At 42.8% G+C, this 20,278-nt stretch overlaps 1 protein-coding gene across 3 annotated transcripts in view; it reads left to right on the forward strand.

The window, feature by feature from the left end:
• The window catches only part of LOC135009056 (ATP-dependent 6-phosphofructokinase, muscle type), a 237,126-nt gene that overhangs the window by 161,926 nt on the left and 54,922 nt on the right, over positions 1-20,278 (forward strand). For all 3 annotated transcript variants that reach the window (XM_063952247.1, XM_063952246.1, XM_063952248.1), the window contains exons 6-7: positions 12,537-12,726; positions 15,159-15,324. In XM_063952247.1, coding sequence (XP_063808317.1) covers positions 12,537-12,726; positions 15,159-15,324 — 356 coding nt within the window. The remainder of the gene's footprint in view (positions 1-12,536; positions 12,727-15,158; positions 15,325-20,278) is intronic.

A 20,278-nucleotide genomic window follows, 5' to 3' on the forward strand; every position in this document is an offset into this window, starting at 1 on the left:
TCACAAGAGCCCTTACCTGATCTTCCATGAAGATAGGGCAGAGTTGAGGACTCGTCAACATTTTCTTCCGAAGGTGGTTTCATCTTTCCACATAAACCAACCTAGTGTAGTGCCAGTAGTTACTGACACATTCACTGATTCAAAATCTCTAGATGTGGTTAGAGCTTTGAAAATCTATGTTGCTAGAACGGCTCGTATACGGAAAACAGAGACTCTATTTGTCCTGTATGATCACAACAAGATTGGCTGTCCTGCTTCTAAGCAAACTATTGCACGTTGGATTAGAAATACGATTCAGCAAGCTCATACTATGGCTGGATTGTTGTTACCGATGTCGGTAAAGGCCCACTCCACTAGGAAGGTGGGCTCATCCTGGGCGGCTGCCCTGGGAGTCTCGGCATTACAACTTGCCGAGCAGCTACTTGGTCAGGGTCAAACACATTTGCTAAGTTCTACAAGTTTGACACCTTGGCCGATGAGGACCTCAAGTTTGGTCAATCGGTGCTGCAGGGTCATCCGCACTCTCCCGCCCGTACTGGAGCTATGGTATAGACCCCATGGTCTTGATGTCGTCCCCAGCATCCTCTAGGACGTATGAGAAAATAGGATTTTGATAACCTACCGGTAAATCCTTTTCTCCTAGTCCGTAGAGGATGCTGGGCACCCATCCCAGTGCGTACTTTACCTGCAGTTTAGTTATTAGAATTACACAAGTTGTGTTATCTTGGTTTCAGCATGTTGCTGCATTTGGTTCATGCCTGTTGGCATGTGTTATGTTGAATGCCATGTGTGCGGCATGGTTGAGGGTGTGAGTTGGTAGATATCTCACCTCTAGTTAAGTAATTCCTTTCCTCGAAATGTCAGTCTCCCTGGGCACAGTTCCTACAACTGAGGTCTGGAGGAGGGGCATAGAGGGAGGAGCCAGTTCACACCCAATGAAAAGTCTTTAGAGTGCCCATGTCTCCTGCGGACCCCGTCTATACTCCATGGTCTTGATGTCGTCCCCAGCATCCTTTACGGACTAGGAGAAAAGGATTTACCGGTAGGTTATCAAAATCCTATTTTAAAACCTGAGGTTTTTTCCAACCCTGCAAACTGATAATGATGACCTTCGGTTACATCTGATTGGCTGAAAGCAATTAATTTCTTCCAATTTATGCTAATATTTTACTAATATTGTTGTCACATTCTATTTGCATGATTACAATGAAATTAAGGATCAGTCTGCAGTAATAAAGCATGTTTCATAGGCTTTTAAAGGGAAAAATCAACTGTTCATTAATACATATTAAAATAAATACATTTAACAAAAATAACATTGGTACGCCTGAAATCATATGTCACCCATAAAAATGTTTTATTTTAGTTGCCCTTTAGCTACCTTCAAAATTTCCAGTAAGATGCAACCCTTTTTCATCATTGAATATACACATACTTGTAGTACAGTATAACCATTACCAGTCTGAGGGACTGTACTCGTGTTTTCTTCTTGGAACACCATGAATGGAAGCCAGCATTGTTATATGCAGGTTAAATAACAATTGGCACCCTGTACATGGCTTGAACTGTGTAATGAAGTGGATGGGATTTCAAATTACGATTTCAGCAACAGTCAGCTGTAGTGACAGACTTCTGAGCAGCAGCTGCAACCTGACAAAGCCCAAAGCCCCACACAGTGCAAAAACCTCCTGAACTTTATCAGTGTAGTGAGGTAACATTTTGTAATGGCCCCTATGTAATAGACCATTTCTCACCTCTTCCAGCTTACTGAAGTTCCCTCTATCCCTCCCATGATTCAGGAGCTGATTCAAGTCAGCCGTAACTGATTCTTCATTGAGTTGCACACACCTCTTCTAGCAGAACGCCCCTGTATATGATACCAGTCATCATTATCATCATCATCATTAGTGCACACTTGCACCAGCCATGCACTACAAAAAGGCGTATTTCCACCTCCACACAACTCTGCACAGCCAGCAGTTCTGTCGACATGCCCCATCTTAGCTTTGCCTACGTGTGCTGCCCAAGAATTGCATATGACTCTGCATTGCCCGGAGTTCCTGATGCTTGTGTCTGATTCTGGCACAGTGCAAAAACATGCAAGATATTCTCCACAAACAGGTGTATGTTCACATTCTCATCAACCACATAGTGTCCTCAAGAAAGCCTCTTGCACCAGGGCCAGATCTAGGGGGGGGGGGGGGGGGGGGGGGCGCGAAGGGGGCGACCGCCCCCCCTAACACAGTCATAGCCACGCCCACTTTTGAGCAGAAGAGAGCTCTCCGGGGAGAGCCTGAGGCAGAACGATGTGCTGCAGCTTATACTACAGCAGCACAGAGGAGCCAGGAGAGCAAGGGTTACAGAGCATTTGCCCCTCACTTGCTGGTGTGTGGGTACTAGGGCTAATAAATACAATTACCCCATAACACAGTCACATGTACATAGAACAATAACAAAGCTCTATCTCAGTCTCACTCAAAAAGTTCAGTCAGAATTGAGAGAGGAGGAGTTAGTATTGCAGATGGGAGGAGTTGGGACTGTAGAGGGAGGAGTCAAGATTAAACAGTAAACCGCCCCCCCCTAAAGAAAAGTCTAGATCCGTCCCTGTCTTGCACTGTTATCAAATCACACTTTAGGCTACTATGACAGCACCCATGGCATGATCACTAGGGGGGATGTTAGGAGGCCAGAGGAGGTAAGACACCTGCCATAATGGTGGTCCTGTCCCTAAGTGCTAGGTTTCAGTATTTTCTTTTCTTGCCACATGCTACCTTTCTCGTATAGTAGGAGTGAATATAAAACTTAAACATCAGTTATTTTCTGGTGCAGTATCGTTACATGCAGTGGCCCTATGTGAAGACACTTCTACTCTCAATTGCAGGCGAAAGTATAAGTGGGTATAATAAGATAATTGGGACAAGGTTCCATCCTCATTCTCATCTACATTCTCTTTTAGAATTACAAAAAATGGCAATACAAGTATGATTACTAATGTTAGTGCAGTGGTTCCCAAACTGTGTGCCGTGGCACCCTGGGGTGCCGCGGGACACTTGCAGGGGTGCCTCAGGTTGGTGGTCAAGGACCAATTCAAACTATTTATGGTCAATTTAATAGGCAAAACCAGTGCTGATGGCTTCCAGTTATAAAATATGTGGCCAAACAGAAGCAAATCCTGTCCCTCACCACATAACTAACCCTAAGGATGACATATAAACATAATTTACTTAATCTAATATTTTTTTCGAAATTTCTCAATTAGAAACTTGTGGCCTAGGGGTGCCGTGAAAAAAAATCTGACACTCCAGGGTGCCGTGACTCACAAAAGTTTGGGAACCACTGTGTTAGTGAATAAGGGACTTAACATAGACATCCGAACATCACAGTAATTATATAAAAAAAACAAAAAAAAACCAGCACTTTTCATACTCAAGATCAGTCGCTCCCAAACTTTCTTGGATCTCGGCATTCTTAAACCCTGAGCAGTTTTTTCAGATCATTCCTAGCCCAAGGGGGTTATTCATTTAGCAGCAAATCTGTTTGGAAACCTGGAATGTTAATGCAATGCGGCTCATCCAGCAAGCAAATCTCACTAATCTTACTTGCATCCTAAAGAGGTCATACTTGCTGGGAGATGCAGCTGACCGCTGATGAGTTCTTCTGGCATAATGCTGCAAATCCGAGGTCTATGAACAGAGGGTGGGGCCAAAATGGCACGAATTTAATAGAATCACACCATATTGACATGACCCCTCCTCATTATGCCTCTCATGCTGCCCAGTTCTCAAGGAAGTGGTGGGATGCATGCGGGCTGCCTATTCTTCACGGAGTCTGGGGGATTCCCCAATAATTTGTGAGTTTCCCGGTGTTCTTGGAGAGTATGTACTGTTGGGCATACATTGTCAGATAAAATGTCTATCAGACCGACAGGCATTTTATCTGACAGCCTGAAACCCATTAGAAACCATGGTCATACATGTAAGAGAGCTCACACTGTAAGGCCACTATATCTGCCTTTTTCTCCTGGGGAGGAAACATTTCCCCACTCCTCCTGTGTTAAGGAACAGGGGAAATATGGCCGCGTAGTACATACACGGCCAGATGCGGCCGACCAATTATCAAATTAGTCGGACATGTTTTCATGCCCGACTGTCCAGTCATCACTGTTGGTTGCGGTCATATGCAGTTATCATCCCGTTCCGGCCAATAATATGCTAACCAGCCGATAATTGCATAATGTCTGTGTCACTGACCTAGGTTGGGGGTGTTGTGAACTCGGGGGTTCTTCCGATGGTAGGGAAGAGGAACCACAGTTGGGTCGGAACAGGGATGGCCTGATATAGGTCTTCCTCATACAGGACTCTTGACAGTAAGGCTTGGTGAAAATATTGAAGAACTTTATTGCAGGAAGGGAGCAACACAATGTCACATAGCAGAGAGGGAACTTATGGGGGAATGTCCAGGCCTATAGAAGAACTTGTAAGCAATGTTAAAGATGCTAATAAATGAAGTACTTGTGAGTGATGGTGAAAGACATTGAGAACGATGTTTTAAAGATGCTGATGATTGAAGAGCTTGTGAGCGATGTTAAAAGATACTGGTGACTGAAGAACTTGTGAGCGATGTTTTTAAAGACACTGATGATTTGAAGAACTTGTGAACGGTGTTTAAAGACACTGATGATTTGTAGAATTTGAGAGCGCTGTTTAAAGACACTGATGACTTGTAGAACTTGAGAGCGGTGTTTAAAGACACTGATGATTTGTAGGACTTGAGAGCGGTGTTTTAAAGACACTGATGATTTGTAGAACTTGAGAGTGGTGTTTAAAGACACTGATGACTTGTAGAACTTGAGAGCGGTGTTTAGCCCGCAGCCCACGCTGACTCCAAGAAGCACTGGTGACTGGACCGCAGAGGAACACACCAGCCGCTGGGAACGCTGGAAACTGTGCAGCAACCGGCACCTGGAAATGCCGGAGACACTGGAGTACAACTGCAGAGAGACTCGCCGGGAACAAGAGCACTGGCATCCACTTCAGGGGCAAAGACGATACTCAGGCGCCGAGGCTCTGCCCGGCGTCTGACTCTGAATCTCCCGCCTCCGCTGGATTGGCGGAACAGTCTGATGACGTCACCTGCTCCCCGCCCACGTGATGCCGGGTGTCATGGCGGCGCCCCTGCCCCGGGGAATCGCCGGGAGCCACGCCAGCCAGACGCCGGAGCCCGTGGACCACCGAAGGCGGAGGCCGCAACACAGACCAGCAGGCACCCAGGGGTAAGCACGGCGAACGGCGCCTCTGGCGTGTGACAGTCTGCCTGGCTTTAGTATCAGTTAGGTTTTTCTACCTTAATAACCTTTCATGCAGATAGGCAGAACTAACTTTACACTTACCGGAATCTCTGCCCACATTTTTTTTTTTTTTTTTTTTAGAGATACTCCGCAAAAATGATTGATTTCAGAAAATTGCTCTTTCCTGCATATTTATGTTCAGTTTAGTGGTGTTGGACACAGTTGCGTTTCTGTTTGTCCGGGATACGGTCGTTAGGTCGACACAACTTAGGTCGACAGTCATTAGGTCGATCATTAAAGGTTGACATGCATTAGGTCGACAGGGACACATAGGTCGACTTGTACTAGGTCGACATGTCAAAAGGTCGACATGCGTTTTTCACTTTTTTTCCAATTTTTGGACTTTTTCATACTTTACGATCTACGTGGATTACAATTAGGAACGGTAACCTGTGCTGAGCACAGCGGTAGCGAAGCGAGGCTACTAGCCCGACATGGTGCACTAATTGCGGTACCCCGTCACACCAAAAAAGTCCAAAAACCCATGTGGACCTTTTGACCTGTCGACCTAGTACATGTTGACCTATTGCCCTTTTCGACCTAATGCATATCGACCTTCAGTGGTCGACCTAAGGACTGTCGACCTAAGGTGAGTCGACCCAACGACCCATACCCGTTTATCCACGTCACTCAGCAGCCACCAGCACTGTACAAATGTCCGCATGCTGCCTCTCTATGGCTAATCGGGAATGCATAACCCAGCCTACAAACATTCTGGGCCAAATAATTTCAGTTGGGACTGGACCGCTCGCAGTACCACTCTGTGAGTGTGCAGTGGCACTGCAGTATGCCGTGGAACCCAGTTTGGAAACCACTGGCTTAAAAAGGATTAATCCATATCGCTTAGTTATAGTCACAAAAACATCTGACATAATATTGCTGTATGAAAAGGCACTGAGGATTAAGAGACCACCACCGCTGTCTTCTCTTTACATGAAAATGAAAATTGTGTCTGATTATTTCTTTATTTGCTGAAACAGCATATATTGCAACTAATTTCTAACTATTCTAATGTTCACCCATTTGAGCGATTATTGGTGGTCTGCACATGTGCGGTTAAATTGCGATCACAGATGCATTGAGAATTCATTCGCAAGTGATTGACAGGAAGCGGCCCTTTTCTGGCCAGTTTCAGGGAGCGATGACAAAAACGCAGTCTTGGTCCGGCCATTTTCGGGGCTGTGCTTCAGATAGCATCTGCGATTCTATACGCAGATAACATGCGCGTGACCATATACTCACATACACATGACGTTTGCATGATCTGCTTCTGATGCTGTGTATATGTGTACGCAGTTGCAGTGATGGCTCAGGTGGGTATCTCAATACAAGTTGTGGCGGCTGGTGAATTAGCATATTTTCATACATCTTTCTACGACGATTGCAGCAGCAATAATGTACAACCATGAATTAGTCCCTAATTTCAAAGCAAAGTGCTGTGGAATGAGCTCCACGGACACTGTGAAAGATTACAAAAATATGATGGGGCTGTCTGCCTGTCCTCTGGGTATGGCAGCTGCAGGAATGTATATAGTGGTTAGTACCTGTACAAAAGGCACCACATGGCAATACAGTGAGGAGCAATGTGAACCTAGCAACCTGGGGGACCATTATGTGACAGGTAGCATCTATCTTTGTGTATCAATGCCTATTTCCCTATAGATTGTAAGCTTGCGAGCAGGGCCATCCTACCTCTGTCTGTCTGTCTGTCTGTCTGTCTGTCTGTCTGTCTGTCTTTGCCCAGTTTTGTTCTATAATTGTTGTTCTAATTGTAAAGCGCAACGGAATATGCTGCGCTATATAAGAAACTGCTAATAAATAAATAATAAATAATAATAAGTTGGGCAATGGCGAGGATCTGTGGAAGACAGTCATTGACTGCTGTAAAATGTCAGGTGTCTAATATTGATGGGGCAACAAAAAAACAGGTATATACAGTAAATAGGTTTATGGACATATATACTGTATGTTATATTGACAGGTAGGTAAATAAAGAAACCCCAGCATATTATCCAGGTTTACATTTGTTATTTTTGTACGACTGGACTGGAAAGCATTTGTAGGACTGGATTTAAAAATAAATAAATAAATAAATGCTTATTTGAGCATCTTTCCCTTTATAAGCAACTGCGTCTTACTGTATATATAAAATTAATTGGTCTGTTTGTCTGTCATTCTGACACCCCTGAACCATTTGGGATGAAACCAACACGAGGTGGTACAGTTGTATCCTGGACAGGTTTTAGGGCGGTTAGGGTCCCGGTTGGACCTCACGGCAGAATGTGCCAGGCAGAACTTTGACCCAGGGAGCCTGTTCTGGACCTTCCACTGGATGGATTTGGAAGAAAACTTCAGAGAGGTAATATTGCATCCCAGAAGACATACTAGAGGATTGGGGTTCAGAGGTGTCACTCGCCTATACTGTACCCGGTGTGGTGGCGGCCACAAAAGAGGCATGGCTTTATGGGACAGGGTGTAGCTGGGCAGAAATGTGCTGGGCATTCCAATAACTGACAAATAACCATACATCATGCCAACCATACATCATACAACCATGAACTAAAATAACGGACAGAAATGGAGGTGGGAAGACAAAAAATGTTGTGTACCCAAAAGACTTGGAATAGCAACATTGATAACAGAAGTAAAACTTTAAACCATCTTGCAATGGAAGAGTGATTATAAAACTGAATAGAAAGAGAAGCTGGGGATCAGGGCTTCTGGCGACACCCCAAAAACAACACTGGGCAGGCATCTAATGGGTTTGTTGGAAGAGCTACTAAGCTGCTAATTATTTTTAGTATATTGGTGGTCATTCCGAGTTGTTCGCTCGCTAGCTACTTTTAGCAGAAATGCAAACACGAAGCCGCCGCCCTCTGGGAGTGTATCTTAGCATAGCAGAATTGCTAACGAAAGATTAGCAATTCTGCTATTAAGTATTTCCTTGCAGTTTCTGAGTAGCTCCAGACCTACTCCTAGATTGCGATCACCTCAGTCCGTTTAGTTCCTGGTTTGACGTCACAAACACGCCCAGCGTCCGGCCAGCCACTCCTCCGTTTCTCCAGCCACTCCTGCGTTTTTACCTGGCACGCCTGCGTTTTTTAGCACACTCCCTGAAAACGGACAGTTTCCGCCCAGAAACACCCACTTCCTGTCAATCACACTACGATCAGCAGAGCGTTTGAAAAGCTTTGTTCGCCCGTGAGTAAAATAGCATAGTTTTGTGTAAAATTGCTCAGCGCGTGCGCCCTGCTGTGCATACGCATGCGCAGAACTGCCGGATTTTAGCCTATTAGCAATTCTGCTAAAAATAGCAGCGAGCGAACAACTGGGAATGACCACCATTGACAGTTACATCCAACTCATTGATAACTTAATAACTAGAAAATTTAAACCTGCCTGCTTCCGCTAGTATAGTATAAAAATAAAAAAAATAATCAAATGGGATCCTAAATATTTCATAGAATGAAAAATAATGCTGCTAAAACATTGTGGCAATGACTTCTTGTAAATAGCTCAGGTTGTTCTTAATTTGCATGGACCATTTAGAATGTCTGTGTCTCCTTCCTCTGAACTCTGTAAATAACCTTCACAGATGAGACGAGTGCCCTATTACAGCGAAGCATTGTGACATCTTGACATTTCTGGTAGGTTATCATTTAGCCAAGCTGGGGATACTTAAATAGCCTTCCATCGTGTAGCCAGTTGAGGTCAAAGTTCTGTGTAGAGTCCAGTTTCAAATGCCAAACAGAAATAGAAGTGATAACTTTGACATTTGCCATTAGAACTATGCGAGTGTATCCGAGTGTGCTTTTACAAATAGATAATTATACAGCATCATTTAGTAGACCGGAGTTGCAGACATGTTTTAATCTACATGTATGAGCAGGCATCTTATTACTATATGAAGGTCAACAATGCAGTTCAGATATTCATAATCTGAAGATAGATGTGTAAGGAATAGATATGGCAGTTTGACAGTTATTCTGTCGATACTGCATGTGTGTGATCCACGTTCCCGGCACTAGTATGCAGGCAACATTAAAATGCACCATAAAGCATTTTAATGCAGTTGCTTGTATGACTGTAAGCATGCTGGAAAAGCAGTGTGTTTAAAAATATACTAACGACACTGTTAAAATAGTAGAAATCGCAATTTCTTATTGTCAGCATAGGGGTGCTCGGAACATGGCTCCGACATATGCAGTGTCAACATAATGATTGTTGACCTGAGAACTGCATACCTTTTGTGTTCCAAAGTGTATTGACCCCCTTATTGTTATGCAATTTCCAGACTTCTAGATTTGGTCAAAGGACCAATACAACCAAACAGCATCAATCCCTATGATAAAATACAGAAAAGTGTAAATATGTGATTGCCCTGTGGTTTAACCCTAGTGATCAGTAATTTGATTGTAACTTGTTGTATGAAGATCATAGCTAGATGTTTCTGCTGAACTACTGTACTCTAGAAAACCTTTTGTAAGTCCCAACATCCTTTGTCATTTCCTCTCGCTTTGCCCTGAAGTCTTTGTGACTTCATTTGACGGCTTATGGTCTTGTCTACACCATCTTCCTGAAGGAAATTCCCTTTGAGACTAAATAGGAATCGGAGACGGGGTAACTCTCAGTCACAAGGATCGTTAGCAATTTCCCAAACCTTGCCCAAAACCTCTCTGGATGATTCTCTGGTGGTCATTCCGAGTTGTTCGCTCGCTAGCAGTTTTTAGCAGCCGTGCAAACGCTATGCCGCCGCCCACTGGGAGTGTATTTTAGCTTAGCAGAAGTGCGAACGAAAGGATCGCAGAGTGGCTACAATTTTTTTTGTGCAGTTTCAGAGGAGCTCTAAACCTACTCAGCGCTTGCGAACACTTCAGACTGTTCAGTTCCTGTTTTGATGTCACAAACACGCCTTGCGTTCGCCCAGCCACGCCTGCGTTTTTCCGAACACTCCCTGAAAACGGTCAGTTGACACCCAGAAACGACCACTTCATGTCAATCACTCTGCGGCCACCTGTGCGACTGAAATGCTTTGCTAAACCCTGTGTGAAACTACATCGTTCGTTGTAATACTACGTCGCGCGTGCGCATTGCGCCGCATGCGCAGAAGTGCCTTTTTTTTTTGCATCATCGCTGCACGGCGAACAACTCGGAATTACCACCTCTGTGTGATGCACGGGACATTTACATACATTCAAGTAAGTGAACTGTTTCTATTCCACAAATATTTTTTGTTCTCTGGTCTTCAATACTTTTTTCGTTGGCAGAAAATATACATCAGGAAAAAAAAAATCAGTACAGTAATTGTAATGTCAAGAAATGATAGAAGGTAAAGTAGTCAAAATACTATTCTCTGAGTCCCGTGCATCACACAGAGTTTTCATTAATTCTAGAAGGAACGGGTTACTGTGGTGAATTTTCTTCTGGTGTATATTTTCTACCAACTAAGTATTTAAGACTTGGACAATAAAAAAAAAAAATATTTGTTCTATAAAAAACAATTCACGTACTTGAATGTATGTAAACGTCCCGTGCATTACACAGAGAATCATCCCTCTATGTATGAATCAGAGAGAATATTTACAAGAAGTATAATATACCTTGTCCCCTCCAGGATCTGTTTTGTCTGTGCTCCAAAGTGGAACCTCTACCTATACATGGTGGTCTGGGCCAAAAGTATGGAGACTGTTGACAGAAGTTGATATTCCTTATGACCCCATGACCCTTGCAGCTGTTATAAAAAGAGTGTTGTATGTATAGAAAATAGAGCACTTCATGGATATGCTGAATAACCTAACTAAGGCGTTTGCAAAAGTATGGTGATTGTAGCTCATAAACCACAATGCCAAAAAATATTCTAGATCAACCATACATGTTTCATATATATTTGGCACCCTTCGCTGGCCAGACAGAAATGTTCTCTGCTGACAAATGCTTCCCAAGATTGGACACGCAATATTAGTTTCCTGGTCTTGCACTCATCACACTCCCATAGTGTTTCTCAACAAACACATTGACAGTATGTTGGCCTTGTCTTGTTATACTTTCGGATATCTTGTTTCTTGATGGTTCTGTTCTTTTTACTGTCTCTTCATTAGTTGTATGACCTATACTGACCTTTAATAAGATTCTTTAAAGAAACATAACAAAACTGTAAGAAAAATCAGTATGCTGCCTGCTATGTATTCAGTCAGCCTTATTTCTAGAAACAATTTACATGCACATTTTCATTTAAGATTTTCTTTTTATAGCTCTTGTTCAAAATTCCCAACTGTTTTATTAAAGTTGCATTACCACCTAGAATAATTTGATAAGGGAGACACTACCGTAGCCAAAGCCCAGGACCCCTCCATGTTGCTTTTTTCCCCCAGGATTCATCTGACAGCCCCAGATGAAAACCATGAGAAGTTAGTCCAATCACAAGCTGAGCATTATCAGTGCACCTTACCCCCATGCATCATAAGCAAGATATTAATGCTTTAAGTCGCTCATACATCAAGAATCTGTCCGCCCAATTATCTGTTTTGCTGATTATTATGTCCGACGATTCGCTAAATCCAACATGTAGGAAATCCTCTATTTGGCGAATTCAACCCACAAACGATTAGAATTGGTGAGTCAGGGATTTTTGACATGCTGTTTTTTGCCCATCTTTGGAGAAACAAAGATTGGTAATTGCCAAATCGGAACAGGGGAATGGGAGAATCGATTGATGTATAGAGCCCCATTAGTTATCCTCCAAGGTTGATGCGTCTTTTTAAAATCCCTGTTGGTCACCCAACAAACCTTCACAATTCTATTTTCAGAGGCCATGATTGGCGGGTACCCAGCAGTAAGTCTGCCCAATGTTTTAAAGTAGCATTCATTTTAAAGGTAAAACCAGGTTAGTTTTGCTTTTTATATGATTGGTACTTTTAAACATTGGTCAGGCTCGTCGGGAACCCGCCAATGGGCGGTGTGTAGGCTATTACGTTTATCTCAAGGAGAGAATTGAGATAATGGCCAGTGGAAGTGAAATGTTATTTCTACAGAAATCTTTACTGCACTTTAGCTTACTTTATAATATACCAACTCCTAGGTGGCTGGAGTGTTTATTATTTTTTTCCATTAAAACCCTGGAGCTAATATTAGACAAGCTACCATTAGCAATAAATCTATTGTTGTTTAACATCATCTATATCTTCCATAGGGTGGTACAGTAATAGGAAGTGCCCGATGTCAAGATTTCCGAAATCGAGAGGGGCGTCTTAAAGCAGCATGCAACTTAGTAAAGAGAGGGATCACCAATCTATGTGTCATTGGTGGGGATGGCAGCTTGACTGGAGCAGATACCTTCAGATCAGAATGGAGTGGACTGCTAGCTGAACTAGTTAAAGCAGGTAATCTATGGTCCTTATATCCTGATCTTCAAACATTCCCTGGAAATTCATCTAATCAGGCAAGGGTATTACATTTCAGCACCACACTTTTGCCCCCCCCAATCCCCCCTCCAGCATATTCCTTAAGCTACACACTTAACGCAGACCTACATTTATTATATTTCTCTTTTCAAACAACAAATAGGGAGTGATTAATTTGTTGATGCATGCTGTAAGTAATGGGCACCCGATGGAGCTATTCAGTTGTTTTTGAGCACCTCTTAATTATCGCGCTTGTTGTGCCCAAAAGCACCTGGTTTAGATGCGTAAAGTATCTAAAGTACTGATTAGGGTGCGCAAAGTACTATTTAGGTGCCCAAAACATTGACTTTATGCTGATTTCTGCTCACGACCTCAGCAGGGAGAAGTATGGGCATCCGGGGCATTCACACCTCTTGGCAGCAACAATTGATTGCTCCATCAGGTGCTCATTACTTAAAGCCACACAAAAGACAATTGAATTACCCCCATAGACCCCAAAACCAATATTGCTGGGTAAATGGATAATCTAGTCTTACTAAAACTTTAACCATTGCAATCTGGCTGGACCAATCTGTGAAATGTGTCCTTATGTGTGAAACTCATATTTATCTACAGTATGTATTGGGGGCTTATAAGCAGGAGCCACTTACCTCTTACTCTTCGTATTGATCATGTTTGATTACGGTGACTTATTACAATTGCAAAGCACTTTGGATTATGCCAGTGCTATACTGTAACTAAATGTTAATAACATAAAAATACTAGTGAGTAATAGCTAATCAATGTAAAAAGAAAAGAAAAAGATGCCTCCAAGTGCAATGAAAACATCCTAAAAAGTATAGTGCAAAATATTTGCGTTGATGTGATATTCTGCGTATCATTAGTCGCTTCAGAATTAGATCTATGTGACTGGTTTTTAGGCCCTTCCTGGTTTAATGAAATCTAGGAAGGAGGGTGTGAAGGACCTAAAGACCTTTCATATGAACCAAATTACAAAGCACTTGTGATGCACAGAATGATTGCATGCATTTCACACTTTTTACAGTTCTAGCACTAGGAGGCTCTTTTTTCCCTTTTATTTTTTTCTGAAATGTTACTTATAATAATGATATTCACTGCATTAAATGTATTTTATTTCTAGTGGCCCAAGTTTTAATGTCTTTTCAAACATTGCCAATTGTACATACATATAAGAATCACATATAGAACAATGAAAATAGGGAAATGTAATTGTATAGAATGCTCATAAGATGTAGCCATACCTCTCAACAAGCATCCTGTCAAAAAGGGTGGCATGATTGCATCATGATAGAAGTGCTATGCCGCCCCTATCCCACTGCAAAACACCCAGAGGTACCCACTAAGCATTGTGACCATACACATACCTGGTGGGGAAACTACTTCCCCGTCTCCCAGAGGCAAGATCGGCTCATAGATATCTATTGCTCCTTTTGATTCTTTTTACTCTCCATATAGGATGCAACATGGGCAAGTAGTGGAGGGCATGGGAACACAGGTGCACATGAAGCAGTGCAGTCTTTGTAGGAGTCTGTGCAGCATTTCAAACACCACGGGTAGAACATGGCCTAGACTACAAAGATGCCACATTCTGTACCCACGAAACACTCCCCCCCCCCCCCCCCCCCCCCCCCTCCTCTGTGACCTCCAAACCCAGCGTTCGTTGCCTGGCTGAGTTATGATGTTGTACATAACTACTGTATACGTTACCCTGGTCAATAGGTCTGCCACTAATGGTCGATATTGTCAAAAGGTCAACAGTGTTTATGGGCGACAGGTTCAAAAGGTCGACAGGTTCAAATGGTAGACATGAAAATGGTCTGCACACATATTGTCGACCAACTTTTTAAGTATTTTTTTAATCTTTATTAACTTTTTCATACTTTACCATCCATGTGGACTAGGATTGGGAATAGTAACCTGTGCCGAGCGCAGCAGTGGCAGAGCGAGGAACCTTGCCTGTGGTATGGCGAGCAAAGCTGTACACTGATTGGAGTTCCCTCTGCTTTAATGGTGAAAATGACACAAAAGATAAATATGGTGTCGACCTTTTATGTGTCAACCTTTTGTACCTGTCAATCTTTTCCATTGTCTAACTTTTACTTGTCAATCTAATGACTCTGTCAACCGTATGGGGTCGACCTGTTGACTGTTGACCTAATTAGGGTTGACTTAATGATCCACACCCAATACATTCTGTGATACTAACTGCAGGGCAGTTGGGCAATATGAGATTACATATTTTTGTATAATGAAAGGGAAGGGATTTACTAAAAGAAGAACCAGTGGGCTTATTACCTAAAAACAATGCTGTGGATAGAAGTCCAGGCTTTTGTTCATCAAGAAATGTGAGCTGTATCCAAACTTGTATTAAACTCAGTCTGTTTCTTTAGGAAAAATCTCATCTGCAGAATCTAGTAATTCTAGCTTTCTGAATATCGTCGGATTGGTCGGCTCCATTGACAATGACTTCTGTGGAACAGATATGACAATCGGCACTGATTCTGCCCTTCACCGGATAATGGAAATAGTGGATGCCATTACAACAACAGCACAGAGGTCATTCTATGTTATGTTATCTGTTTTTGGGAAAAGTTATAGTTTTTATATATGATGCTGTAAACTATATAAAATAGATAATAATTGTTTTATATTCATCCAAATTTTAGAAAAAATATTTTTTATTTTATTTGTTTATTACAATAATTATGTGGTTCCAAAACGTTCTCAGTCCACAGCACCCGTAGGTTCTCATAATTTTATTCACGGAAAATGGGAAATTCTGCTAGTGGTGAGATGTTAGATTGGTGTCGTCCAACAGGAGAACCTCACTTGTTTTGCTCGCTCCCCATAGAGATGCAATATAAGACAAGCTAGGTTTTCCAAACATAGGGGCAGATGTATTAAGCCTGGTGAAGTGATAAAGTGGAAGGTGATAACGCACTAGCCAATCAGCTCCTAACTTCCATGTTACAGGCTGGGTTTGAAAAAATTACAGTTAGGAGCTCACTGGCTGGTGCGTTATCACCTTCCACTTTATCACTTCACCTGGCTTAATACATCTGCCCCATAATAACCTGCTGTGTCTGTAGATGGAACTTCACACTTAGGGGGTTATTCTGAGTTGATCGCTCACTAGCAACTTTTTGCAGCGCTGCGATCAGATAGTCGCCACCTATGGGGGAGTGTATTTTGGCTGTGCGAGTGTGTGAACGCTTTTGCAGCTGACGGCACAAAAAAGATTTTTGCAGTTTCTGAGTAGCTCTGGACTTACACTGCCGATGCGATCACTTTAGTATTTTTGGTCCCGGAATTGACATCAGACACCCACCCACCCACCCTGCAAACGCTTGGACACGCCTGCATTTTTCCAAACACTCCCAGAAAGCGGTCAGTTGACACCCACAAATGTCCTCTTTCTGTCAATCACCTTGCGATCGGCTGTGTGAATGGATTCTTCGTTAAATCCATCGCCCCGATCCTCTTTGTACCCTTACAACGCGCCTACGCATTGCGGTGCATACGCATGCGCAGTTTTGCTGAGATTTAACCTGATCGCAGCGCTGCAGAAAGTTGCTAGCGAGCGATCAACTCGGAATGACCCCTTTCATTTCATCTCCCCCAAAAAGAGAATAACAGACATAAACATAGATGGGGAGCACAGACTTACACAGTGGATGGGAGAAACCTGGGAAGGGGAGGATGGAGGTTCAAGGTGGGCAGGGGAGGAAAGCAGACACTACTTACTGTACATTACATTCTGCCAGGAGTCCAGAATTCTCAGCAGGAATGTTCTCACTCTTGGTGCATTCCATTTGGATGTCAGCAGAGATAAATACTTAGGGGGATATTTATCAAAGCTTAGAGAGAGATGAAGTGCCAATCAATCAACTTCTATATGTCATTTTACAGACTAGGGGCAAGATGTATCAAGCCTTGGAAAGAGATAAAGTGGAGAGAGATAAAGTTTGATTTGGGACCTGACCACCAGTGTATGTCGTGGCGCCCAGTTTTGGTACCACTGCAATAATTAGTGCTGTGCATGTAGTTTTCCTTTACCCTTGAGATTACAGCTTCATTCACTAGTGGTGACCTGAGAGACTTTTGCAGTAGTTGTAGACTACTTGTAGTACTGTCCCCAGCCACTAGGCTGTGCTGACATGCAGAATGTGTAACATTGGGAACTATAAGAACCCTAAAACATCACTGTGTATGCAGGGCCCGATTAAGCCTTGGGGGGGCCCAGGGCACGGAAGACAGGGGGGCCCTCTCACTCATATCAGTGCTGTACCCCTGGCTGTGCCCACTGTGCCTCCTCCCCATGCAGATTATATATATATATATATATATATATATATATATATAAAAAGGAAAAAGGTTCTAGTGGGAGCCAATACGCCTTTAGAATAACTATGTTTAAAAGTTTTTATTCATAAACAAACAGACGACATTTACAACCTAAACATTCGTCTTTGGTACAAATTACTAAAAATTCAGTAACATGATATAACAATCTTATATAAACACATGTTTCAGTTGATGTGAGGATTTTACAATCAGGTGATCACAATCAGAATTTTGAAGAGATATATCTCCAACCAGAAATTTGTGGTGAAGGCTTTATGAATCCGAAATCGCAAAACCCAACGCGTTTCGTCCGTTAGGACTTCATCAGGGGTTAACAATCAGTTCTTATAATAGATTGGATTACCACTGGTTATGACTGGTTAGGGTTCTCAATGTTATATCCAATCACAAGTATGTTTTCAATTAATATGGTATCTAATCTCATCAGGGATAATGAAACTCTTCAGTCCACCTCGGCTTCAATAAGTTTCACCAAAAGGGTTTTAATAAATTCCCAATCCTGAACAGTACTGTACCTTCTTACTGGTTGTGATCCTGTGAGGTTGTGCATGTCCCAGTAAGAAGGTACAGTACTGTTCAGGATTGGGAATTTATTAAAACCCTTTTGGTGATACTTATTGAAGCCGAGGTGGACTGTAGAGTTTCATTATCCCTGATGAGATTAGATACCATATTAATTGAAAACATACTTGTGATTGGATATAACATTGAGAACCCTAACCAGTCATAACCAGTGGTAATCCAATCTATTATAAGAACTGATTGTTAACCCCTGATGAAGTCCTAACGGACGAAACGCATTGGATTTTGCGATTTCGGATTCATAAAGCCTTCACCACAAATTTCTGGTTGGAGATATATCTCTTCAAAATTCTGATTGTGATCACCTGATTGTAAAATCCTCACATCAACTGAAACGTGTTTATATAAGATTTATATCATTTTACTGAATTTTTAGTAATTTGTACCAAAGACGAATGTTTAGGTTGTAAATGTCGTCTGTTTGTGTATGAATAAAAACTTTTAAACATAGTTATTCTAAAGGCGTATTGGCTCCCACTAGAACCTTTTTCCTTTTCATATCTATTCTTTATACCTCATCTGACAGAAGGTATTTCTCAGTGGTTTGAGACTAGTGGTATAGCGCAGAAAAAAGGTTACCTTTTGTTTTAAAATATATATATATATATATTAAAAAAGAGTGAAGGCGCACTCAATGAGCAGGTATAACAGGTAATTTAATACAATGATAAAAGCTCACATACATCTCAGTTTAAAACAGCCGGCTCACGAACAAATCCATAGTGCCTCCGGATAGCAACTGGTGAATCGTTCTCTGCCGCTCAATCAGCAAATGGTCTCCTCAGCGTGTATGCTCATGGACTCAGCAACAAACTCCGATCGCTCAGAGCTGTCCTTCCCGGCCATAAAAAATCTGCTAATTTATGCTGAATAAGAAGGTTTTATTCTCTTAGCTGATTGATTAATAAAGTGTATATTTGTGTAAATTAATCTTTAGATATATTGCAGAAGTGCGTATGGCACGAAATAGTGAAAATTTATAGTTTTTTGATAATTAATTGATTGGTATATGTGATATAAAAATGAGAGTCAGAGTGATTTAGACCACACCCCCTGACGAAGTCCGGCAGTGACGAAACGCGTTGGGCGTGGCCGGGAAGGACAGCTCTGAGCGATCGGAGTTTGTTGCTGAGTCCATGAGCATACACGCTGAGGAGACCATTTGCTGATTGAGCGGCAGAGAACGATTCACCAGTTGCTATCCGGAGGCACTATGGATTTGTTCGTGAGCCGGCTGTTTTAAACTGAGATGTATGTGAGCTTTTATCATTGTATTAAATTACCTGTTATACCTGCTCATTGAGTGCGCCTTCACTCTTTTTTAGTGCACATTGGAACAGTACAGCTGTGGTTACGCTGTTTATTGAAGTGCCAGCACTTGCATCGATTGAATTGTGGACTAAAAATCAGGAGATTTAAGGACATTGATTGCACAACCATTCCTGCATTTTTATATATATATATATATATATATATATATACATACATACATACATACATCGCTCTGGCACTTGGTGGCTACAAGGGATTACGTGTCGGTTACCCTCCAAATTCAAACTCTGCAGCAGCTGTGGTATATAAAACACATCCGATGGCAGACCATCACAAGTAGATAGATAGATACTGTATTGTACTCCCCTTATATATTTTATATTAATCACCCCTATATACTGTATGCCTATCACCACCCACACCCCTTATATACCTATCACCCCCTCCCACACACCCCCCTTATATACATATGTACCTATAGCCTCCTCCCATACACACTCCTTATATAAATATATACCTACCACCCGCTCTCCCACACACCCCTTATATACATATATACCAATCAGCACTCCCCCACACACCCCTTATATATTTTAAAGTCAAGATGCCACTCACTTAACTTTTTAAAAAGTGTGATTGGGGCTGGGGGCTGTTCTTCCGGGATGTGAGGTTCCATGGAAGGGCAGCGCTCCTCTATTCATGCTGAGTTCTCAGTTGCAGGAGGCGGAGCCGCCGGGTTCACTTCAGACTGATGAAAGCGGGACAGCCGTGACTGGGCGCGCTGATATCTATTAACGCATCAGAGCAGCGCCCAGTGATTCAGCTTGTAGCAACCGACGGCGGCTGAGTGTAACGGGCTGGGGCAGCAACCATACCTCTCTACCTAAGACCCTGAGAGGTGCTGCGGAGCCTGATCACCGCTCACCGTGACTGCAAGCATGTGAGGGGAGGAGGAGGTGCCATTCCTGCTTGGGGGGGAGAGGTAGAGGACAATGCTGCTAGCTGCCCGCTCGGCTTCAGGACAAGTCAGTAGCCCGCAGCCGGACTATGGGCAAAAGAGAGTGGCAGTCGTTGGGGACGATTTTACTTCTCCCCAGGCTCCACCGCCATCAGCAGCGCTGGGAGTGATGCTGTGGGCTGTTGAGCCTGGAGACGGGCAGAATCGTTCCTGGACAGAAGCTCCGGCTGGGGGGCCCCATGACAAACAAGGGCCCGGGGGTACCTATCCCCTGGGCCCCCCCTTTAATCCGGCACTGTGTGTATGGCACAGTTACTAGGGTTTGAGGATTTT

Source organism: Pseudophryne corroboree, chromosome 2 (genome assembly GCF_028390025.1).
Source record: "Pseudophryne corroboree isolate aPseCor3 chromosome 2, aPseCor3.hap2, whole genome shotgun sequence".
NCBI lineage: Eukaryota > Metazoa > Chordata > Amphibia > Anura > Myobatrachidae > Pseudophryne > Pseudophryne corroboree.